Genomic DNA, 26,399 nt, shown 5'->3' with positions numbered 1-26,399 from the left:
TTTTGCTTGATATTAAAGCAGTGCTTCTTGTTAGTCAGGGCACAGTCCAGAGTAACTCCCAGGTATCTGGGTGTGCTGTAATGCTCCAATGGGATTTCTTCCCAGGTAATCCTCAGAGCTCAAGATATTTGTCTGTTAAGATGAAAAGCACAGGTCTGCATTTTAGATGGATTAGGAATCAGCTGGTTTTCCATGTAATTGGCAGTAAGCGCTTCAGAGAGATTCTGTTCAACCATTGCAAAGCTCCCTATCCCTGCTTGAACGGTGATGGCACGATCATCAGTATAGATGAAATACTCTGTCCCTTCTGGCAGTGACTGGTCATTTGTGTAAATGTTAAACATTGATGGAGTAAGCACGTTCTCCTGAGGCAGGCCATTCTTCTGTTTTTGCCATCTGCTTCTCTGGCCCTGGAACTCAACAAAAAGCTCCTGTTTTGTAGATTTCCTATGAAGTGGGTGAGGGATACCTGAGGTTGTGGATAATAAAATAAATAACATACTTTATTTATATTCCACCACCTCTTCCCAAAGGTACTCAGAGTGGCTCACAACACAAAAACAATATCCATAATATCAAACAAAATAATGTATTACACTTGGGCCAGAAGCACAATAGAGAATAACACAGAAGGATCTAGAGGAGCCCATAAACCTGTCTCCAGGTGGGAAATTTTTTGAGGCACAAGTAAATGAATTCATCAATATCCAATCCGAGGATAAAAGTCATACTCTATTTTCACACTTGCACATCACTCCCTTTCTTCTTGCAGATCCTCTAAGGTTCAGCACATGTTGGCAAGCTCATCCAAAAAAAACCCAGGATCAAAATACTGAAGTGATTTTTGTGGCATGTTCTTGCTCTGAAAAAATATATTTAAGAAATACAACTGCATGTACCATGTTTTTCCCATTGAACACAAACATGGAAGGAGTAATAATCCCATTTAAAAGGAGCCCTCAGTGGCACAATGGGTTAAACCAAGCATGGACAAACTTTTTTGCCTTGGGGCAGCATTGTGGACACTCATGATAGGAGTAAAATGAGACACACAGCGAATGCCCCGATCCTCCTCCCCCGATCTTCGGGCTGTCCTCTTAAAAGGAGGGAAAGACAGGCGGCGGCTGAGAGTGCCCAAAGGTCTCTCAGCTGCTGCGTGCCTTCCTCAGGCTGTCCTCTCAGCATAAAGATGGGGCTGCTCACACTGTCCTTATGCTGGGAGGAGAGCGAGACATGCAGTGGCTGAGAGCACTCCAGAGGGCTCTTAGCTGCTGTGTGCCTTCCTCCCCCATCCATTCTGCATAAGGATGCGGCAGGCCATCGTGGTCTTATGCCAAGAGGACAGGGAAAATTAGAGGAGGGCCTGAGGTAAGCGCCCAGGGGGCCACATCCAGCCTCTGGGCCTTAGTTTGCCCATGTCTGGGTTAAACTCTGAGTTAAACTGCTGACCGAAAGGTTGGTGGTTCAAATCTGGGGAGTGGGGGAGCTCCCATCTGTCAGCTCTAGCTTCTCATGTGGGGACCTGAGAGAAGCCTCTCACAGGATGGTACAACATCCGAGCGTCCCTGGGCAACAATTCTTTCACACCAGAAGCAACATGCTCCTGAGACGGAAAAAAATCCCATTTAAAAAAAACCTTAAATGCAATTATGACATAAATGAAAGAAAAATCAAACACTCAGGTTTTTGTGTGTGCAGAGAGAGAAAAGAAATGCAGTAGTACCTGAACCACAAATTGTGGTTAGAAGCAGGAAGAAAAAGGTTGTTCTGAGCTCACAGTCCCTTAGTTTCACTTTTAACTTGTGACACAGCTTGGTGTAAGTGCTTACAAACCACCTCAGAAACAAAGAATAAATAATTCAGCCTTGCAGGATATTTTCTTTTAATACTAAAATATCATGTAAAGCCAATTTTTAATTCTTTCAAAACACAGTTGCACACTCAAAGATGAGATAAAATCTGCTCCAAAAGACAGACAGTTGCTAAACAAGATGTTACAAGGGATTCTTCAGTTTCAGTATCATCTCTTCAAAAGATTTTTCTCTCCCTTCTGCACAAAGCGCAGTCATCACCCGGGGCATTCCCATGACTTTAAGAAAAGCAGCCCTGAAGTTACTGGCTCCCAAACTTTGTGTCAGAAGACCTATGAAAGACAGTTGATGCAAGAAGAGAAGTCAGAATTATTTATTTGCAGGTTTGCTGCAAACAGAAACAAGAGCGTGAGCATGGGGAGCCAAAGCTTTCCAAAACGTATCTCCTCCCTGTATAATATAACAGGGTATAGATGAAAGTACCTACCAAACTAATTCTGGCCTTCATTCCTGCAGAACACCGCAATACTATCATCCCCCATTTATTTATTTTGACAGCCTCTTAACAATCCACTTCAAAAATATTTTAACTAGTTCTCAAAATGCCCCAATATATTAATGAACTGGTCAATGAACCCCCATTTGTGATGTTTACGGAGAAAAGCAGGTAAAGGGATCAAGATGACATAGCAATAGGACATTACAAACTACGCAGACAGCACAGTATGATCCTTTCAAATAAACAGACACCAAGGCCGGAAGCTTGGTGCATAGTACAGAGGAGAAATTGTTAAGGCTCAAGTCAGCCTGCAAAAATACAATCCATACAACTGTGCCAAAGCCAACTGAAAGCCTAGTTTATCAAGAATTCTTACACAGCCAGCTTGCTTTTAAGCAGATCCTCCAAAGGCCTCCACAATATATTCCTCCTCACTAACAAAAGAACATCACTTGCCATTCCTGTGGCCAAAGCATACCATTCAAAAATATGAATATATTGGCAGGAACATTTTATAAAACAGCCCTCTAACAAATTGTAGTCTTCAAAATGCCACCAAGATTTTCACCTTAAGCAAACCTTGTAAAAAGCATGGCAAACCTAAATCATTGCCTAAGAAACATCCACTTTTACACATTATTTTTGAGTCAACTGCTGCGTAAATTACTAAATTACCAGTATTGACTACTCAGAGGGAAAGCAAACATATATACCCATCACATATAAAAGCAGCACAGATGTATTTTGCTGTTAATGTATTTAGAGACAAACTTTTGGAAATTATGAAGACATGGAAAAATAATTTTTGTTCTACTTGCCCAGAAAAAAGGGGTTTAATATAAACCCCTTTACATATTGAAAGTCACTTTGTTGAAATTCATATACAGTAACAAAAAAGGTATTAATACACACACATATCTTAATATACAATTTGGTTTGGAATAAACTGTATTTATTTTTATATATAATGCAATTACATATTATTTGGGTTATTACAATATCAGTACTGTTTTTTCAGGCAATAATTACAAAATTGAATTTTTAGGAAAAAAAATGTTTGTTCTCTTTATTTTTTTATCTTTGGTTTCATCAGTTTATTAAAAGAAGGGGGCAATAAGGCAGAAGAAACAATCAAATTAAAAATATTTCTACTCCTCTACTTCTCTGCAGTGTCAAGCAGGGATAAAGTATTAATGTAATTAAGATGAACAAAGAAAAGAAAACCAAGTTCAAGCGTCACAGGACCCAATCCCACACTATAGTGATCCAACACAGAATTCTGTCTTACATGTTTTTCTGAAAACTTTATTAATAATTTTACAGGAAGTAATAAGTAACAAACATACAATTTACAAATGACTCATAGTTAAGAAGAGGAGTGAAACAACATGAAGTGAGATAAATATACCCCTTGGAAATGGAAATTCACTTCTGAAATAGTTAGCATAGGGAAAAGGTGTCTCCACTGAAGCTTTATCACCAATCCTTATATCCACAACAAGCCATATTTTTCAATATCCAATTACTACAGGGAGAGAAATAGAGACACAGTCAGCAAAACAAAGACCACAGGGGCTTTAACCCTTCCCTATGCTATCCGTGTATGTGTGTGTGTGTATTTGGTTGGAGTTACACAGAAAAACTGTACCTATTCCAACTTACAACCAATTTCAACTTAAGAACAAACCTACAGAAATTATTTGATTCATAACTTAGGGATTGCTTGTATATGAACATTTTATTTACTATTTCAAATTACACTGTTCCACAATTCAGTTGCCCTCCCCAACACAATTTTCTGGAAAATGGGCCTTCCCAAGCATCCCCATCTTAAAGTCTGGATACCAGTTCATGGAGCATGCATCACATATATGAAGGCAGGTGTTCAAAACAACCCAATAGGAAGATACTAAATTGGAAGTCAGAATCATAACCACCTTCCAGCTGAACCTCTCAAGGACAAGCTGTAACATTTAAATGACGGTCTCTTCATGTTACATGTAAACTCTTCTGTAAAGACTGCAATAGAGATATACTTTTAAATGGATTTTGGAGCCTAAAGATAAAGGAAAATGGCGAGGAAAGAGGAAAACCAGTAGGAAAAAAGAAGAGACAGGTGTTCTGTGGTTGGAAGTGCCAACAAAGATAACCACAGAACAAATATGCCAACCAGCCACATTTCCCACAGTTAAGCCATTAAGGAAAAGCTGGACTCCAGGATACTTTGAGCCAAAGCAGCAAAATGTCGTCTCATTGACCAAAGAAAACCTTGCCATCTCTGCTACTTAGGAAATTTTATTGATGTTGCTAAACTCTGTAGCTTTTTCTAATCCACAATGCATTAAGAACATAGTAGCCTAAACAAGCAGATGAAGCAGTAGGCAAACAAACATAATATGCAGGAATTAGAAAAAATACCCCCAAAGCTCAATATTTTAAAATCCCATCTGAGCTAGGCATGCATATCTCTCAGGCAGAAGACCAGAGGCTTCAAGCATCTAGATATTCTGCTTTTATTCAGTACCAGCCATCACTAACTTCAATAGGCTCCTACCTCAACTTTATCCAGTGGAATACTGCAGCATTCAAATACATGGAGCCACCTTGGGAGGCAGCTCAAAAACTTCAGTGTGTGCAAAATCTTTGTCTCGTCTTTAAAAAGGAGAAACCAAAGACAGCATGGCCTGTTCCATACGCTGACCCAGACTACTGCTGAGCTATTCTTCTGTCCTCAAAACAAAAAGTGATGTCGCATACAATATTAGATAGGATGCTACTGTATATTCATGATTTATTTATTTATCATGTCAGAAGCAAATTGAAAATACAGTTATAATATATAAAAACCACCAAGTTTTAAATTTGACATTATACTAAATTTCATTGATACAAATCCTCCATGATTTTTCTTGTAGTCAAAACCTTAAGTATTTTTTACCCAGAACACAGTCCCCAGTCATTAATAAATCAATGCAAGTTACCTTGTTTGAAATATACCCTTTGTTTCCCATTGCCTGATAATTACTGAACCTTTAATGGCTTGTTTCCTCTTTGAGAAATCCCATCATCTGACTGTTCATTTATTGTGCTTTGAAAATAATGCTAAACATTGCAGTGTGGAAAAGTTGCTACCTAATTCATGAACCATGCCTTCCTGCAAGTGAATCAATAACATTTAGGACAAGGTGGTGCTACAATTCTATTCAGAGACAGAATTGCCACAACGAGGTTTGGTGTTGTTGGTTATTATAAAGGGAAAGACAACATGGAAAGGAGAGCAACGGAGCAGCTTGACAGCAATGTCATCTTAACTCTTCTTAATAACCAATGAATAAATGTCAATTTGAAGAAAAGGGCTAGTATGGAAATAACCGGTAATATATATATTTTAATTTATCTGCCTGAAATTATATTTTCTTCTGGGTCTAATTCAAAGTGCTAATTGTTAAAGACTGAAGGGGCCTAAGTGATGCTTCTGCAGGGGACTTTCCTCCTGTAACTCTAGTAGGAGTTAATAGATTAGGCCTGGTGAATTAAGGATTCAGCTTTATCTAGGGAAAGAAATGCATTTCTGTCTCCCAATCTGACAGACTAAAATCTGCGGCGAGTGGGAGCCCTGACTCACAAGCCCTTACATCTTAACATAGCTTGTCAAAGTTGCCTTTTTACTTTCCCTCTTCATTTACCTTCCCTTATACTCTGCCTCAATCCTCAAATTAATGGGAACAATTTGGCTTATTACCCTATTCTTCTGAGAGTGCCTTGGAGGAAAGTTCTGAGAGTGCCTTGGACTGCGAGAAGATCCAACCAGTCCATCCTCCAGGAAATAAAGCCCGACTGCTCACTGGAGGGAAAGATACTAGAGACAAAGTTGAAGTCCTTTGGCCACATCATGAGGAGACAGCAAAGCCTAGAGAAGACAATTATGCTGGGGAAAGTGGAAGGCAAAAGAAAGAGGGGCCGACCAAGGGCAAGATGGATGGATGGCATCCTTGAAGTGACTGGACTGACCTTGAGGGAGCTGGGGGTGGTAACGGCCGACAGGGAGCTCTGGCGTGGGCTGGTCCATGAGGTCACGAAGAGTCGGAGACGACTGAACGAATGAACAACAACACCCTATTCTTGGAATACAGCACTGAGAATGCACAATGCATATATGTTTGGAAATGGAAGACATTTTATGGGATCCTTGCCCAGAGAGATCCATTGGGTTGAACTTTATTTTTCCAGCTGACATATACTACTCACACTACCTCTACATAATGCTATCCCTAACACTGGAACAGATCATTTAGATTCTGCAACCTTTTGTAAGTTACTTTGAGTTTTTATGTTAACAAAAACAGGGGAAAGCAACTAAGGAAATAATTTTGCTATTTCACAGGTATATTGAACAATTTCCTCAGGCCACAGGAACAATAAATTCATGATATTTTCTTCAATAAAAAAACACAGATTATCAAGCTATCATACACATCAGAAAAAGAATTTTAGATATAGCTAGACCCATAAAAATGTGTTTATTAAATGCATGTTTGGAAATGCATTTGAAACCTTTTACTTAAAAATTTCACATGCAAAAATCGTGTGATATATTAAGGTAGTTACAGAATTGGATTGGAACCAGTGAAAATTGGGTTTGAATTCCCACTCAGCCATGAAGTTTAATGAATGATTTCTTTAAGCCAGTTACTTTCCCTACTAATACAACAGCCTAAGCTATTGTGAGGATCTGATATGCTAATTCCTGAACATCTTGGAAAAGTGAGAGTTATAAATGTATTAAATACACAAATTAATTCTATTTAGTCTTTAGCTTTTACTAATATGGTGTTTGAATTTCCAAAATTTAAAAGTTTGTGTGAGCTGGATTTATAATTTTGGTTTGCAGATGAGCTCTATATTTGGAGGCTGCTCATATTAAGCAGTGTGCTGAAGAGTGAACTACAAGTCACTTTCCTTTGCGACCTCTGAAAAACAAAAAGGTCCATACTTACATTCAAGCATGCAGAATATGAACAATATTATCACAACATGGTAATTTTCTATTGTTTTTGCCAACAAGGACTATTCTTTATTTCAGGGGTCCTCAAACTAAGGCCCTGGGGCCAGATACCGCCCTCCAAGGTCATTTACCCGGCCCTCGCTCAGGGTCAACCTGTCTGAAACGACTTGAAAGCACACCACCACCACCACAACAACAACCCTATCTCATCATCCAAAAGGAGGCCCACATTTCCCATTGAAATACTAACAAGTTTGTATTTGTTAAAATTGTTCTTCATTTTAATTACTGTATTGTTTTTAAGTGTTTTTGCACTAAAAATAAGATATGTGCAGTGTGCATAGGAATTTAAAATTATAATCCGGCCCTCCAACTGTTTGAGGGACTGTGACGTGGCCCTCTGTTTAAAAAGTTTGAGGACCCCTGCTCTATATAAACTCCATAATAGGTAAGGAAATTCTGCCTTCATTGTTTTTTCGGGGGGGGGGGGGGCATAGACTAAAATATACCACCATCTCTTTAGCCCAAATAATACTTCATTTTCTTAGTGTGCTTGGGCTGACAAATGAATTGAACAACAAAAATGTATGCTGAATGTCTCAATGGGTCCTTGACATGGATCAGTGAACAGAAGGTGGGGGGTGGGATGGGGTCTTTTAATATTAGTTGCTGTTTGCTGAAAGCTGCAAATGAAATATGTCTAAAGATCATGCATCACAAGAATAAAATCTAGGCAAAAAACCCATCATTCTTATCTGAGATCTTGAAGAATGGAATAGATAATTATAATCCCATACTCACTTACAATCTTACCCCTATTCAAGTAATTATGTATGTGTAAAACAGAAACTTGATGTACATTATTTAGTCACATCTAACCATAGCTGTAGAGTAGAGCTTTAGTATCCACTGTGGTCTGGTTCCAGAACCCTCCAGGGATGCTTAAGTCTCATTATATAAAATGGCACAGTAAAACAATGTTATATATATAACAAGGCACAATCAAAGTTTGTTTTTTGGAATTGTCTAAACATATTTTGAAATCGTGAATGGTTGAATCTTTGGATGCAGACTACCAATTATATCTGCATGTATTTCCAGGAATTACAATGCTATACATTTAGCTAACAGTTACTTCAACTGACTGTAGTCCTTCCGAATCGACATATAGAGCAATAGTTCTTAACCTGTGGTCTGCGAACGACCAGTGGGCCACGAGGACGAAAATCTGGTCCGCAAGCCTCATTCCTCTTTATTTATTTATATATTTATATTTTACTTCCCCTCCTTTCACACCACCTGCCACTCCTTCCCTGTCATTGATCATGGCATATGTTCTGTATCAGAAACTAGAGCTGAAGTGGTCTAGCCAATGCAAATTTCTGAATTAGCACCCCACACCAAAAACTGATTCATAACTCTTTTGGTACTGATTCTGGAGAGTAGTCCTTGCTCAAAATAGTCCCTAGTCAAAGCGAAAAGGTTGGAAACCTCTAATATAGAGGATAACCATTAATGCTATGGATAAGGACTGAAATAAAACTAACAGTGATATAAAACAACAGACATAAGGAGGTCTATAAACTACAATTAAGCGTATATACATACTGAGTAGCCTTTTTTTTTGTTTGTTTGTTTGTTTTTTGTCGTGTCAGGAGCAACCGCTCCTGTTGTAAGAGAATTGGCTGTCTGCAAGGACGTTGCCCAGGGGACGCCCGGATGATTTCTGATGTTTTGTCATCCTTGTGGGAGGCTTCTCTCTTGTCCCCGCATGAGGAGCTGGAGCCGATAGAGGGAGCTCATCCGCCTCTCCCGGGATTCGAACCTGTCGGTCTTCAGTCCTGCCAGCACAGTGCTTTAACCCACTGCGCCACCGGGGGCTCCTGTGATTAGCGCAGTTTCTCTCTTTTCAGGAAGATAAAACTATAAATCCTTCAGTGATTTCATTTTGTAAAATAAGCTTTTTACAGTATGTTAAGAATCTCAAGAAGGACTAAGGCACAATAATGTTTGGCTAGTAGTAATAACTGATCATTATACCTGTACTGAGCTAATATTTTCATGCAACTACAGAAAAAGGAATAATAGCTTGCCTGAATGTTGCGCTCCTTTTCTACAAATGCACTTTTATCCCTATCTCACCCAGGGTTTTAATCTTTTTAACATTTTACCTCATACATTTGGCCCGTCCTCTGTCTGGTTTTACTATGCTGTTTTATATTGTTGATTTTGTTATTTTATATTTTACTATGATGTATTTTGTTATTGTGTGTTTATTATGTTGTATTATTTTGGGCTTGGCCTCATGTTAGCCGCACTGAGTCCCCTTTGGGGAGATGGTAGCGGGTTATAAATAAAGTGTATTATTATTATTATTATTATTATTATTATTATTATTAGAAGAAGAAGAAGAAGAAGACAATTTTGCCTTGTTGTGGACAGCAATTTCTACACAATTTCTCTAGTGATATCTCCAAGAAACAATACATGTTGTTTGTGGGTGTGCTTACAAAAAAATCCCACCAGATTTCATAATAGCTATATAGTCCAAAATTGCCCATAAAAAAAGAAGGTCCAGTGTCATGGAGAGGCAGGATTACTGTTCTATGTTTCACACACAACAGAAAAAGTCTATAATGTTAAAGTTTACTCAAAGATTTTTGAGTAAGAACATTGGCATTCCGTGTCCATAAATACAAATCAAGGATGAAGGATTGTTTTAAACCACTCCTACTCTAGTGGCAACAGCCACCGTTGGAATACTAAAACCCTAATATATTTAGCTATTGCCCACATTTAATCTCTCAATTAAACAGTCGTCAAAATCTTCATCAAACAGCTCAAGTTAATGTGCCCTGAAACACAAAATTCAGTGTAGGTATACCAGAGACCAAACTGAATTAGAAAGTGTTGTTTATGGTAACATTACATTTTTGTCTTTGCTAAATGCAATTTATATTCTAATATCAAGAATTCAGCAATTCTGTGCCACAAATAATTCAATTTGATTGTACAAACAGACAAATTTGATAATTCACGTGGAACTGTGTAATCTCATGCTCAATGCATTTCAAATCCATATTTGTGCACTCTAACAATGTCACACTTTTTAGCCTAGAATCTACTACAGAGCAAATATAAAGAAAACCATTTGTGTATCATTTACACCATAACTAGGGGAAGAGACATAATAGCCCCAAGAGGCAGGAGGAAGGTAGTCAACTTAGAAACAGGGAGAGTAAATTGGTCAATTAACTCACACTGCTCATTCATAGGAGGACTTTGCTAACAGAACAGACAAGTTATTCTTGTAAATTACAAAACTACCTCTTCATGTTCTATGTAGAGGTTTCCACAACTATGCCTGCTAAATGAACAATGTAAGAATTATTGATAGCAGGCACTCACAGCGACTTCTACTAGTATCTAGTTCCTGGATCACATCTACAGTATATGTGAGAAATTGTGTATTAGTAGATCTGACGCATATGATGTAACTGAATTCTGTCCAAATACAGCTATATAACAATACATATTTTTCATAGAAATAGGTTTTGTACTAATTTATCCAAGAACACGATTTTTTTTATAAAACGCCAAATAACATAGATTATAACTGAATTAACAAAGATGGGGAAACTTACAAATATAGCACAACTGAATTTCCACTAATGACAATGAATGCAGAAATAGTTTCTACACTGTGAACAAACTCAGGATCTGATGAAATGGGGCTAGCATGTGAAATTAATAAAATCTCAGTAACAGGAAGGTTTTTAAACCTACAGCAAGGTATCAGTCAATACAGGGAATTTACTCCTCTGAATGGTGCATAGATTTTGGAATGCTCTCCTATAAGACATAGAAATGCCCTAAACTGCTTTCTCTTTGGCATAAAATTTCTGGTATATCTATTTGACCATCGATTTTGCATTTTTCTGTTTTCCCCCACTGGTTTGTTCATTTGTTTGACTGCCAGCAGAATAATTCTTACACTTTATTTTTGATTTTTATAATTGTGATAATATTGTTTGTCTTTTTAATAATTTTATATAAACTGTCTTCAATCCCTTTTAGATTAAGAAAGTTGACAAACATTTCAAAATAAATCAAATATAGAAACCAGGCTAGTGGCTGTACATTAGCATTATGTCAGCTTAAATACGGGGCTGAAACAACCATCTCAAAGATAAAGAATAGCCAAACTGTTATTTACAATGAAGGACCTAATAAAAGCTGAAACCCAAGGAAGTTAATTTCTCTAACTAAAAGCAGAAATCCCAAGGAAGTTAAATTGTGATATCTCACCAGACAGATAAAATGAAGTAGTTATGATACTGCTCTTAAATAAATCTGAATGTCAGCCAAACTAGCATGTTTGAGAAACATAGTTAAGAATAAGTGACACCATGATATTTCCAAACTAGTGTAAAAGAATAGGAAAACAATGGATTTAGCACAAACAATAAAAATGGAACTAGGATCCTGAAACTATAAAGAATTAAAGAGTGCCTTAGTTCCCTGGTTTCCACTTAAGAAGATACTAAGTTGTAAATAGCTTTATACGCCTTCTGACATAAACACACAATTGTGTTTACAACAAAGTGATTTCATGGTCTTAATCTGTCTTCCCCACGCAGAATATATTATAATTTTAATTTGGGAAAAGCTAGACTCCAGAAAGAGCAGATATATTTATCTTACAACATTAGCCTACCTGTGTAAAAATATGTCCATTCAGACATGTTTGGAAAGGTATTTATCATTCAACATTGTATTAGAATTCAATATATTGCTAGACAATTACGGCAATGTAAAATTATTACTTCTGAGCCAATTTCACAGATTCTTGCACCTGAACTTTGCCTTACTTGTTGAAGTGCATAATGACCTTTACCATATTCAACAACGTCGCCTTGAAACACAAAAAGCTTTACAAGTCTAGTGGATGATACAAATATTTCACAAGTCACACCCAATATTGCAAGCCAAAGTCTTAATTTACGTAATAAACTAAGCCTCCAGGACATATATTTGCAGCATCAAATGGAAAATGATACAACATGGAGTAGAGCAGAACTTTGTACAAAGGAAAGAAGAAAAAAGATACATCCAAAGTATCACAATGCTTGTGGGTTTGATGATGGAAATACAGGTTGGATATCCCTTATTCAGAATTCCAAAATATGCCAAAATCCAATATTGTCCGGAGCAGTGGCTCAGATGGTGATGCCTTTGCTTTCTTATGGTTCAATGTACACAGACTTTGTTTCATATGAAACATCATGCAATTCCCTTCAGCCTCAGTGCATAAGATGTATATGAAACAAATGAATTTCATGTTCAGACTTGGACCTTATCTCCAAGATACTGCATCATGTACATTTATACAAACACAGGTATTCTAATACTATCGGGGGGGGGGGGGGATAAAATCCAAACACTTCTGGTCCCAAGCATGTCAGATAAGGTATACTCAACCTCCACCACTTATAACAAAAGTCTGGCTCACATAAGCACAGTCAGCATGAACTAGGGCAAGGATGTCACTGGCAAAGGAAGAACTCTTAAACAAAAATGTAACAGCACTGACTACCCAATTTGTTATACAGCAAAGAATAATAATAATGACAGTGCTGGAGACCCTTGAAGAACTGCTGGGTCCCAGGGGCTACTGGTACTATCATCAAAACAGAGATTATGGCATGTTTCAGATCTAGCTCTGTAGATATAACAAATGAAGACAGGACGTATCTGCAAGGCCAATACAAACAACACAATACAAAAGTGGGAAGGACCTATATAGACAACACACCTAGTCTTATATTTAATTTAAAAATAGGGCAAGTATTACATAAAAGTAACAATTATAATCGGACATCTTGACATTGTAACAGCAGATTTCAACTCAGATCATATGGCATCATGATATTGTAACAGCAGATTTCAACTCAGATCATATGGCATCATGATATTGTAACAGCAGATTTCAACTCAGTCAGTCAGATGTGTGGGACCACTGGCCATGCTGGCTGGAGGTAAGCCTTTTCAAAGTATCCATTTTTTAGATTGTGGTCCTTCAAACAATATGGACTTCAACTCCCAAAAATCCCAAACAACAAGGCGAACACTGTGAATAATGGGAATTGAAACTCTGAAGCACCTGGAAAACCACAGTTGAAGAACGACTACTTTAAAGGACTCACCAACATGATGCAGGAATGTGAACATCAATGAAGAGGCACAAAGGTTGGCATAACAGAGATATAAGAAGTATCCTGACATCAGATTATACTGGGGAAGGTCATAACATCCAAAATGTCACTTTAAGAAAAATTAAGACCATACTACGAGGCTATATGTGTGGTTATGTGGGAAGAGTCAACAGAAAACAAAATTATTAGTTGAAATTAAGTACCTGGCATAAATTATTCACATTCCATGAATAAGAGGCGACAGGGCTAAATGTCCTAAATATTACACAAATGATTGGCATATATAAAACCGACAGTCAGGTTGAATCACATGTGAAGCCATCTAAAGCGGAGGATTGGCAAACAGACCAATTAACATTAAGTTTCTGGAGGAACAGGCACACAAAACAAAGGAACTAGCACATCTGGAAAGATACTGAGTCCATAGTCTTTTAAGTGGCCACTGGTGTAAAATATGAACCAACTCTGTATTTTGGAGGGGAGGGGTTTCATGTCAGGAGTGACTTGAGAAACTGCAAGTCGCATCTGGTGTTAGAGCATTGGCCATCTGCAAAGACATTAGCCAGGGGACGCCCAGATGTTTGATGTTTTTTACCATCCTTTTTGGAGGCTTCTCTCATGCCCCGCACAGGGAGCTAGGGCTGACATAGGGAGCTCAACCCGCTCTTCCTGGATTCAAACCACTGACCTGTTGGTCAGCAATCCTGCTGGCACAAGGGTTTAACACACTGAGCCACCGGGGGCTAACCCTGTGGTAAGCCAGACATTTGGACATTTAGACTGTATGGAATGGCAATTGTTCAGTCCATATATAGCAAGGACACCTTTTCCCCTTCATCTTCTTCTTTTGGCACTTAAAGAGTTGGGATTTTGAGCAACTACTGTTTGTGTGAGCTCATATATGAGTAAGTGATGAACAAACTAAACATGTGTGTTCATTTAACTCACACTTTGCAGTTCAATCACATGTAGGAGGGAAAGATGAAATTCACCCACTGATGCCTATAGCTCTATGTGTTCTACTGCTCTGATTTATTTTTCTCCAACTGATTCACATTTGGTACTGGATCTGAGTTGGTTGAGACTATGGGCAAGTAAGAGGAAGCCATACAACCACATCTTCCCATACAGTCTTTTCATTACCACCATGTTTATAGTCAGACTTGTGTGCACATATTTAACAAACGTGCACACAGGTGATTTTGCTGCCTAGTCTCTTGCCACTTCCACAATTCTAAAATCATACCTTAGAAAGAACCTGAATGAAGAAGAGGGAACCAGATGCTCCTCGTGCCTCTATCCTTCTTTTTGGGCTAAATAACAAGTAGAACATGGGGTAGTACGACCATCAATACTATGTTATGAACAGATCATCTATGCCCTTTCACTTGTTTGCCCTCTTAGTTTAGGCACTCTGGCAGTGAGGGCTGGCTCTGTAGCACTACAAGTAAAATGAACTATTGCCCGTATCCAATGAACTAATGAACTATTCCCTATATTCTTTCCCTTTCTGCAAGATAAAAACGAGGGCATTTGACTCAGCAAATCCAATCCTTCTTAGCATGACTACCAGAGGGAGAGGAAAGTACAAGCAAGCAGAAGTTATAGTGGTTCTGATTCAAACCATTACAGACTCCACTTATCAATTCACATTGGTCTCAGACACCACACTTGGTCCACCCTAAGCTGCACAAAGAGATAAAGCCATTGAGCAAGTAGAGTCCCCAAAATGAGAATAAATGATTAACCAAGAGCAGTAAAGGCCATTATTTCCAATCATCACACCCCAATTCTCCCCACCAAGATTGGGAAAGGAAATGTACTTGTGATTTGTTTATGGACCTAGACACTTACATAGTACCCTGCCTCAGAGGACTGACACACAATGGACTTATATTTTTGAATAAACGATGGTCACAAGGAACCAGTACTCTTCACTCCAATTAGTCACCAACCTATGAAGGCCTATATCTCAGTGGAAAGAGATAAGGACTGGACCACTGAGGCTACTGAAAGCAACTGAGCAACCGTTTTCTCTGATCACTTGATCTCCACCTCCAGAGGATGCTGACCCCATACATCACCCATGCCCAGGTGGCTATTCTTCACAAGAGTTGTCCCCTCATCACAAATTCACTGGTGACCACAAGTCAGCAGCAGTTCACAAATATCATACACTCTTCAGACAATGTTACAGAGCAGCTCTGTATATAAATATAATGTATTTCCTTGACTGTAAGATGCAATCAGTTGTAAGAAATTCAGGATCACCAACAGAATTTTTTTCATTTAGATACCGTATTTATCCATTATAAACCACCATTGATTATAACGTGCACATTAATTCTAGCACAGCAACAGAAAAACTGTATCTATATATCTATACATATCAATACTAAGAGATACCCCATTTGTAGATATGTTTATTTGAGGGGAAAGTGAGCTTTTGAATCGAGAAAAAACAGTATATTAAAAGTTCCCGCAATTCTAAGGTCCCTCCAACACAGCTGTATAAAATCCACATTGAACTGAATTATATGGCAGTGTGGACTTAGAAACCCTTTTCTTCAATAAGGCTTTTAAAGATGACAGAGGGCCCTTCCACACAGCCCTATATCCCAGAATATAAAGACAGAAAATCCCACATTATCTGAGTGTGGACTCAGATAACCCCATTCAATGCAGATATGGTGGGATTTTCTGGCTTGATATTTTCGGGGTTATATGGCTGTGTGGAAGGGACCTCAGATAACCCCATTCAATGCAGACATGGTGGGATTTTCTGGCTTGATATTTTCGGGGTTATATGGCTGTGTGGAAGGGACCTCAGATAACCCCATTCAATGCGGATATGGTGGGATTTTCTGCCTTGATATTCTGGGATATAGGGGTGTGTGGAAGGGCCCTGGGTCATATGGCTGTGTGGAAGGGCCCTCAGATAACCCCATTCAATTCAGATATGATGGGATTTTCTGCTTTGATATTCTGGGTTATATGGCTGTGTGGAAGGGCCTTGAGATAACCCAATTCAATGCAAATATGGTGGGATTTTCTGCCTTGATATTCTGGGTTATATGGTTCTGTTGAAAGGCCTTTAGATAGCCCCATTCAAAGAAGGTTTGGTGGGATTTTCTGCCTTTACATTCTGGGATATAGGGGTGTGTGGAAGCGCCCTGGGCCATATGGTTGTGTGGAAGGGCCTTTAGATAACCCCATTCAAAGAAGGTTTGGTGGGATTTTCTGCCTTAATATTCTGGTTATGTAGCTGTGTGGAAGGGCCCTCAGATAACCCCAATCAAAGCAGAAATGGTGGGATTTTCTGCTTGATATTCTGGGTTATGTAGCTATTTGGAAGGGCCCTCAGATAACCCCATTCAAAGCAGAAATGGTGGGATGTTCTGCCTTGATATTCTGGGTTATGTGGCTGTGTGGAAGGGCCCTCAGATAACCCCACTCAAAGCAGATATGGTGGGATGTTCTGCCTTGATATTCTGGGTTATGTGGCTGTGTGGAAAGGCCTTTAGATAACCCCATTCAAAGGTTTGGTGGGATTTTCTGCCTTGATATTCTGGATTACGTGGCTGTGTGGAAGGTTGTGTGGAAGGGCCCTCAGATAAACCCATTCAAAGCAGATATGGTGGGATGTTCAGCCTCGATGTTTTGGATTATGTGGCTGTGTGGAAGGGCCCTTGGTGGTACACAGGGTAGGCCTGGTCGGGCCCTTCACAAGAGGAGAGCCCTGAAATACAGCCTTCCCGCAAAGACATGCTGCCCAATGGCCCCAACAACCTGGAGCCTGCGTTGGCGAAGTTGGTGTGAGCAGGTCCCTGAAGGGCCTGTCGGGCAAGTAGCAGCTTCAGGCAGTGAGGAGGGCCCCCTGCGAGGAGGAGGAGGAGGAGGCTGCCTGAAGGGGCCATTCAGGCGCGCGCGCCAGGAATTCGTTCGGCGTGACCCCTGACCCGGGCCCCTCTCCCCCTCCCCTCCCTCCTTGCGGAAAGGCCGGCCCCTCCCATTGCTGGGCAGAGGGGACCGCTGTGACGCACTCAGGGGCCCTGGGCGCGCGCAGGAGGGAAGGCAGGCGGGAGGGAGGGCTAGGCGAAGGGAGGGGAGGGGAGGGGAGGGCGCCCGCGAGCGGGAAAAAAAAGAGGCAGCCCAGCGGCCGCAGCCCTGCCTCGCACCTCTCCCCCCTCTCCGGACGCCACAGATGGTCCCGCCCGGACCCCCCGCGCCAGGGGCTCGATGGTCCGGCCCGGCTCTCCCCCACCCCTTCCCCTCGAGTCACTCACAATCTCTCCTCATCTCCGCTCGGCGCCGCCGCCGCCATTTTCTTCGCAGCGAAGAACCCGCGGGAGGGGGGGGAGAGGAGGGGGGGAAACCGAGCCGGAGAGGAAACCCGGAGAGCCAGGCCCCGCCCTCCTCGGCTGCCATTGGGCGGCGCGCCCCATCAGTCAGGGCGCCCCCCGAGAGCGATTGGCCGGCGCCTTTCCACACGGGCGAGGCGGCCCTGCTTCCTTGCGGCCGTTAGAATTGGCGGGAAGCGCTGTCAGTTACAACGGTACGAAGTAGGCCGCGGAGAGGAGCCCGCGCTCTTCGCCATTGGCCCTCTCTCGCCACCAGGCCTCAAGGGTTTGGAAATGCCGCCCCTGAGCAGGCCGCTCCCTGTCGTCATGCGAGCAACCTTCTCAGCATATGTCAGGGCTGTCCCTTTCATGTGGCCCATCAAGTAGCATCAAGGTCATGTTCCCACAGCTTCCTGAGAAGACCAACAGACGGTCGCAATTCACCTCAGGGCCTTTGAACAGCCGAACTGGACAAATAATATATTTCCGTGAATGACAGCAATTCTTGTACCGTGACAGCACAGATTCCCCCAAGGACTGTTTTACCCACATCACAGGCATTTTGTTTCCTCCTCAGATGGTCCAGCGTTCTCACCCACACCTGTAAAGCACCGCATACATCTTTACCACAGCAGTGGCAGAATTCCTAGTGGCAAATTCACCACCATAAGAGGCCAGCTGGGGCGATGTGCTTCACTGCAGGGATAGGAAATAGTGTGCCTTTGCTGACATACCTCTTATTGGAAAGCAGATGTGCTGCAGCTCTAGATGGGGAAAAAAACACTCCCTCTCAGGTGAGAATAACAAACAAAAATCCCTGTCCTATTTTCAAAGCTAAACACTAAAGCAGGGGTCCTCAAACTAAGGCCCGAGGGCCGAATACAGCCCTACAAGGTCATTTACCCAGCCCTCGTTCAGGGTTGACCTAAGTCTTGAAAGCACACAACAGCAATCCTTTCTCAGCAGCCAAAAGCAGGCCCACACTTCCCATTGAAATACTAATAAGTTTATATTTGTTAAAATTGTTCTTCATTTTAATTCTTGTATTGTTTTTAAGTGTTTTTTGCACTACAAATAAAATATGTGCAGCGTGCATAGGAATTAATTCATGCTTCATTTTAATTATTGTATTGTTTTTAAGTGCTTTTTGTACTACAAATAAAATACATGCAGCGTGCATAGGAATTAATTCAATTAATTCATGCTTTTTTCAAATTATAATCTGGCCCTCCAACAGTTTGAAGGACTGTGACCTGGCCCTCTGCTTAAAAAGTTTGAGGACCCCTGCACTAAAGGATACAATAGACACCCTTTAATATCTGGAGAAAGGACGTGATGTGATTTATTTTCATATTCCTGACAGAACTGTTAAAACTAGTTTATTCCTCTGTGTGTCCTTAAACAGCCTCTTGACTTATAGAAACCCTGTCAATTTCATAAGATTTTCTTTAGCAAGGAATACTCAAGAAGTGGCTCGCTACTGACTCGCATATAGCCAATAATACCTTGAATTCTCCCATTATTATTCTTATAATGCAATTTGTTTCATAAAGATCAAGTAGACAGACAGAGGCGGCCCTAGGTAATTTTCAACAGTAAGCAAACAGTATTTTGGCGCCTCCCCCCAACCAATCATTGATATATATTTTCTGTTCGTCGTGGGAGTTCTGTGTGCCATATTTGGTTCAATTCCATCATTGGTGAAGTTCAGAATGCTCTTTGATTGTAGGTGAACTGTACATCCCAGTAACTACAACTGGCATATGTCAAGGTCTATTTTCCCCCAAGAATGCCTCAAGAGCACTCCTGGGCAAAATCAACTATACTGCAAATGCTTACTTTGCGTAATGGGTTGAGCCGCCCCTGTAGACAGAATATATTGTAAAGAACAAAAATAACTTTCTGGCCTTGCATTACACATTTTAGTGCAAATATTAAGACACAAATAGTGTTCAATTCAGCAGGTATTGCAGAGTGTCATGCCAGTCTTATTTATTTATTTCTACTTTTCTTCCGAATCGGAATTTATTTCTACTTTTCTTCCGAATCGGAACTTAAAGCAGCCAACACCATGTAAATAAAACATACATAAAAATAAACATAACCAACAGATCAGAACATATCTGATAAAATTATAAACCCGCAACACACGTAATACGTGACGCAAAAAACAATTTATTCCGTAGATTAAAACCGCAAACTAAAACTAAAATCCATTCTTTTAGGCTGTTGTCAGTGATTGGGCAAATAAATTTTCTTCAAATCACAATTTTATAAATAAAAATGTATCATTTGTTTACCATATTGTATTAAACACAGAGACAGTTACATAAACATGACCATCAAGTAATATCATTATGAACATTTGGCTTTTGGTACTTTTAACAGTGCAATCCTACATAGTGTCTATTCCAATATAATTTCCTTTGGATAAAATGGTGCTTGCTCCCCAGAAAATTAGAATAATTCACTTTAACTTACAGATTCAGAAACATGACAGATTCAGTGTATAGCAATGAATGTGGAAAAAATTGAATTTTAAAGGGTGTTTTTTTAACCTGAGAGAACATAACTTTAGGAATTTCTAAGTCACCATGACTTTATGATTAACTTCCAGTGGACGTTGATTGTATAATTGTGCTGGAGAATCTAGACATTCTTACAACATAGTAATCAAATCCGCAAATGTGAAATCCAGGAATATGAAATGTCAGCTGTAAATCCAGACATACACTTCATATGAGTATCCTGTTCTAAAAGCAGTGTAGCCATGTTTGTGCTATAAAAAGCTACCACATAACATTCATTTATGCAAAATAAGTGAGATGGAGGAAACCTAGTGGAAGACGTGCTTGATGTGGCTCATACCACTAGGAGAAACAGAACTGATGTTGAAGGCCGCAAGGCAACCAATTGCTGTCAGTTGGGCAAGATATGCCTTTCTCCCTCATAATGGTGAGCAGTGTTGGGAATGACTACTTCTCTTGAATGTCGCTTTGATAACATGCCAAATAAATACGCAGATACAAGTGAAAACGAACAGATCACTAGAGTGGGAAAGGTGTGGAAATGAAACAACAGGAAACTTTACTGTCCCGTCATTTGCCATGTGCATGCATTAGACACGCATCTGCCCCCTACTGAATGTTGAAGTCCACAAATGTATAGAAACCTTGATGCTGGAGGCCCAATACAAAAGCTGTCAAGCAGAATTTAATTTTCTAGGTTTAAAAATAAGAATGTTGATGATGTGCATAATTTCACATTTTTAAAACCAAAGTCCACAAGAATTGTGTCCATCGTATCTATTATCTCTGCAATCCTTCCACATCACACCAGAAGTTTTCTCTGGCCACTATTTGTTTCACAACTACATTTTCCAAAATTCATTTCTTATAAGACACGTGGGTTTTTAGTATATCTGTGACAAAAAAATTATTCTACATATATAACCTAATGTCAGTGTACATGCATGACAGATAAACCATCATTTACTAAATTCAGAATACCTGCTAAACACATGGAAGCCCTACAATTTTTTTTCTCAGCCAACCTAAAACTGTCCTAGTTTCATCAACTGAACTACAGTCATGTCTTTTCACGTCCATTTGAACTGGATAAACATGTCAGAGTCCCTCTGTTATTCTCTTAATGATCACAGTCTTACTCAGATTGGAATCCTATTCTCCCACCCACTATTTATATAGAAATATGGCTGAGTCATTCAGTGGATCCATATGATGTCCTATACAATCACTTCGCACATGCACACAAACAATACAATCTCAACCCTGCAACAAAGCTGCACTGTCCCTACATATGTTTGACACACTAATTTGAATCACAATAGTGTTCCTTTTAAAAATGAACTTGTAGACCAATCTGTTTCACAAATTACATGTTGCTTACAGCATTTTAACACATTTTCCTCATTACTCTGTTTTGTAAAACTCAGCCCTTTCATAAATATTTTAAAAAGATAATTTCCTTCTAAATGCCTTTTGTTCTATAGCTTTTAACATAATGCGGGAAATGAGAAGAATCAGGACTACAGTAAAAATATATAAAAGTTTAAATATATTTTTTATTTGTAGTATGCAGTCATTCCAGCCGAAAAGTATTGTGACAGGTTTTAGAATATATTTGTGTGTTTCAACTGTTTTATATGTTTGTATTTTCCTTATACTAAAATTTCAATGATTAAGATTATTTTGTGGGAAATATTTCTGTGATTTTTTTTATTTGTGTAAGTATTTGCCAGAAAAATATAGTCTTTATACTAAAACCATCATCCAAGCATACTGACAGTACAGTTCTATGATTGTTTAGCAGAAGTGAGTTCTGTTGTGCTCTATAAGTATTGCTCCTAAGTAAATGTAAATAGATTTCATTCTAAATACAATACTGAATATATCTTCTGAAAAAAGCCACACTGAAATAATCAGGTCACAGCAAAATAAATATGTACAAGATTCCAGTGTTTCCAGATTTATATAAATCTCCAAAATCTTGTGGTGATCTTTTATTGATCAATCAAAAGGTGCAGTGCAATATGTGCAATTATTCTAATTATATGAGCATTTAAGCCATGATGAAATTAATTGGACACTTTGTTGTTTTTAATTTCTCTCACGTCTACTTTGACTTGTGGCACCCTATAAATGAGAGAGTTCCAGGTCACCCAGTCATCAACTCAATTCATGCAGATTGAGGGCCAATCTTCTTTACTTGATTGATTATATCCCCTTTTCTTGCTGTCTTTCTTTTTCTCTCACAGCCTTCTACCTTCCCAAACAATATTGTCTTTTCATGATATTTCCAAAGTTCAACCATCTCAGTTTAGGCATCTTGGCTTCTAGGGAGGGAGTAGGCTTGATTTGCTCTAGTAAGTGATCCTTGATTCTGTTTAAATTTGTTTTGGACGAGTATGAACACATTGTAACAGTTACTTTACACAGAATATTTGTATTTCAACTGTCAAATTACTGTAAGATGGTATTTACAGTTAGTCTTATTTTGCTTTATAGGTTGAATTTCATCTTATGTTCACCTGTAGTGTTTTAACATTTAAAAAGCATTAATACATGCACACAGATAGAAGAAGAGGCTCTAATCCAGTGTAATATATAATAGCAGTTTAACCATCTTAATTGAATCTTTCTGTTTGTAGTTTAAATCACAAAATATATAGAAAAGTCAAGGTATATGTGTAACACTATAACCAATACTCCGGTTTATCTTCAGATTACATAACTATTTCACCAATAGCTAATTATCTTTGTACATCTTTTGTGTACAGAAAGGCCCAGGATCCTTTTGTATGCATTCTCTACCACCTGCATGTAGGATAAGGAAGAATCTATTAGGGAATCCCTGAAGGGATCATGCCATTCAGTGAAGACAAGACTGAGCTAGATTGCCCAGTGGTTTGTTTACAAGAAGAGAGCTTCCTGTATTCCTAATAGTAACCAAACAACTTTCACGCCTGGCAAAACAGTAAGATAACTACATAATTAATTAGTATAAGGAGCCATAATTGTCTTTTACTGTTCAAGAAATGAAACAACAGCCAGATTAAATATTAATATTCAAAACAATGTTAATATCAACCAGATAAATATTAAACAGATTTATGCAAGAAAATATAGTAAAAGAATGACATTGTAACCAAGGTTTTATATTGGGATATGTAGTGTCAGATTTTTAAAAAATGGTTTAATGCTGTTTAGATATTTTCCCCTCACATTAATATTATTAAAAATGTAGACATTGTGATAGAAACCCCACAGTTTTAGAAAACAGTCTATGTTGGTTGTATTTCATGTATTCCAGTATTTCTATGCCTTTCTATGATTCCTAAAACACAATAACATTAGCTATTTATTAACCTATGATTAGAAAATAAACTTTTTTGTGGATTTTCTGTTTTCTCTTTATTTATTATTTTAATTCTTATAGTTGTCATATTTTATTTATTACTATCCTGCTTTTTCCCTAATATTGATTTCAAAAATCATTTACAAATAAATATAGGTAAAACAGTGAAATGTAGAATGTAAACATTTAAAACATAGCCATGAAGGGAGGGGAATAAAATAGTGCACCACACAGTAAAAGCCCTTCCCTCATAAACAGACCCCTAAAGCCCATGAGAATAGAAATGTCTTCAGTGACTGATGAAAGGACAATAAGGAGGATGGTAGTCTAATCTTCCTAGGAAAGGAGGTCCTATCATTCACAAGGTTTTGTTTGTTTAGTTTCTGAACAAAAAATTACTCTTCAATGCTTCTTTATTTCTAAGAGCAGTTTGGGAATTGAGGGCAAGAACTTTCTAAAAATGAAATTGTGCTGTTGCATGTCGGCTATTTTGCTGTTAAAAGAGGGGGAAATGTTAGCTCGTATATTCCTGCTAGAAATTAATCTCATTGAAGCAAATAAGATTATTTTTCACTTAAAGGTCCTAATCCAGGTAGTCTCTTAATAGGCAAGAATAAGATTTCATGAACAACACACATGGATTCTGTAGGTGGCAATTCCATACCAACCTAACAGAATATTCAACTCAATTGGACTTCCTTCTGAATAGATATTTATGAGATTATATTGCTGTTGTACTTTCAGCACAATTACTTCCTACCCATTGCCCAGTAAAGAAGTTTGCATTGTTTGGAATGAGTTCCATAGAACTGTAGGATTTATCTATGAATTAATAATTCAAAGTACAGCTACACATTGCTTGCAATTGAACACTTACCATCTTGCTTAATCTTAAATCAGACAATATTGTTAGTACTTTAATATTCTAGTTACTATATTATTTGAGATATTGATCAAAATATACTGTTATAAGTACATGTAGAAACCAGTATTTTTTTAAGTTGGGAAAAGATTAGGTTTTGAAATCTGTGTTTATATATGTAAACAGAAGTATGTAAGAGGCTGCACTCCTATTCACACTTACTGTTGATCAAAGGAAATAGGGAAAATATGATAACATTTGAAAAGACGAACCAGGTGCATTGTAGCAAAGCAAGCTGAGGAAAGTTTTTTTAAAAAAAATAATTGATTGAAACTTTGAAAGATTTTTTCTTTGTCAGCATTCATAAAAGGAAAAAATCATTTTTTGAATAAAATAATAGAAAAAGAATATTTGTATCACTTATGGATGACAATATCACTCTCCAAAAATTCATATTTAAAATAATATTTTTAAAGTATTAACAAATCTGCAATTATAGCCGAGTCTCCAGGCCCACCAATCTATGTATGACATAATCATATATTAAGACTGCAAATGTGTTTGTTTGTTTGTTTGTTTATTTCTACCCTGTCTTTCTCAACCCAAGAGCTTCTACATTTAGGTGTACTCTTTGGCAACAATATCTATTGTAATTACTGGGATCCTTTTAATTCCCCTTTTATATATAAGAACTACAATTGCTAACTTCCATCCAACTGGAATCTGGCAAGTATTTTTGTTATATGTGTAAACAAGCCTGCCAAAATAGGAGCCCACCAATCAGGATCTTTTTTAAATAATTCGGCCTGTAAGAAATTATTTAAATTATTTACCCATTTAATAAAACATCCTCATGGTGATTATAATTTATATACTACTCAAGTAATAACATATTTTTATACATACGGCTCAAACTCACATAATTAAAATTTCTGGGAGAAATCTTGTACATAATACAAATTATAAGTTGTTGAGTCACAGACATCTAGAAACAAGTTTTTATCAACTCTGACAGTGCAAAATAGATAGATAGATAGATAGATAGATAGATATGAGAGAACCATTTTGAGCAAATGGCATGTTGTGAACTCACCTTTTGTTTCCCATACCTCTTTATTGCTGGGCATATATGTGTATCCTTTTGTGTTATCACAATTCAGTGTAACTGTACTGCCATAGCCAATAATGAGCACAAAAGCAGGATGGCTCTTATCCAAATAACACCTTCACAAAAATCCTCTGAGAGGTTATATATATAGTGCTGGCAGTGTATGCATGTATATATATTTTATGAACAGTAGCACCATAACCAGCCTGATTGTAATAAATAAAAATAAGGGCTCAGTTGTACAAACAGAATGACAATATTAAAGTGGCAGACTTTAAAGCTGTGGCTAGTATATTTTCTCAGTTGTGCTGCATTTACTTGAAAGTATTAATATTACAATAATTCAGGTAGACAATTAAGAGGAAATGTTTCTATATTTGAATCTAGGTTTAGCTGGTTTATTTACACAACTGAATTGTTTTATGTGTATGTGTTAGAAAACATTTTAAAGATGTTTAATGAATACAGTGGGGATATTAATCTGAAATGGTCTGATAACTGTACAACTCTAAAAAATATGGAAATAAAATCTCGCAAAATGTAGGTTTTCAGACACAACATGGTAAATTGCCAACTACTATATTTAGTAATATACAGCGTGAAACAGCATAGACTATAATTTCTAAAACACTAAAAACCACAAAATTTAGATAGCAAAATTCAGTTCACCAAAATATTTACT

At 38.3% G+C, this 26,399-nt stretch overlaps 1 protein-coding gene across 1 annotated transcript in view; it reads right to left on the bottom strand.

Annotated features, from left to right (window-relative positions):
• Positions 1 to 17,908, bottom strand: part of MECP2 (methyl-CpG binding protein 2) — a 123,844-nt gene extending 105,936 nt beyond the window's left edge. The window contains exon 1 of the mRNA XM_060763206.2: positions 17,817 to 17,908. Coding sequence (XP_060619189.2) covers positions 17,817 to 17,854 — 38 coding nt within the window. The 5' untranslated portion in view covers positions 17,855 to 17,908. The remainder of the gene's footprint in view (positions 1 to 17,816) is intronic.
• Positions 17,909 to 26,399: the final 8,491 nt, after the last annotated feature.

Source organism: Anolis sagrei, chromosome 2 (assembly GCF_037176765.1).
Source record: "Anolis sagrei isolate rAnoSag1 chromosome 2, rAnoSag1.mat, whole genome shotgun sequence".
Classification (NCBI taxonomy): Eukaryota; Metazoa; Chordata; class Lepidosauria; order Squamata; family Dactyloidae; genus Anolis; species Anolis sagrei.
The sequence above is the reverse complement of the archived record's forward strand: the minus strand, read 5'-3'. Positions and strand labels throughout refer to the sequence as shown.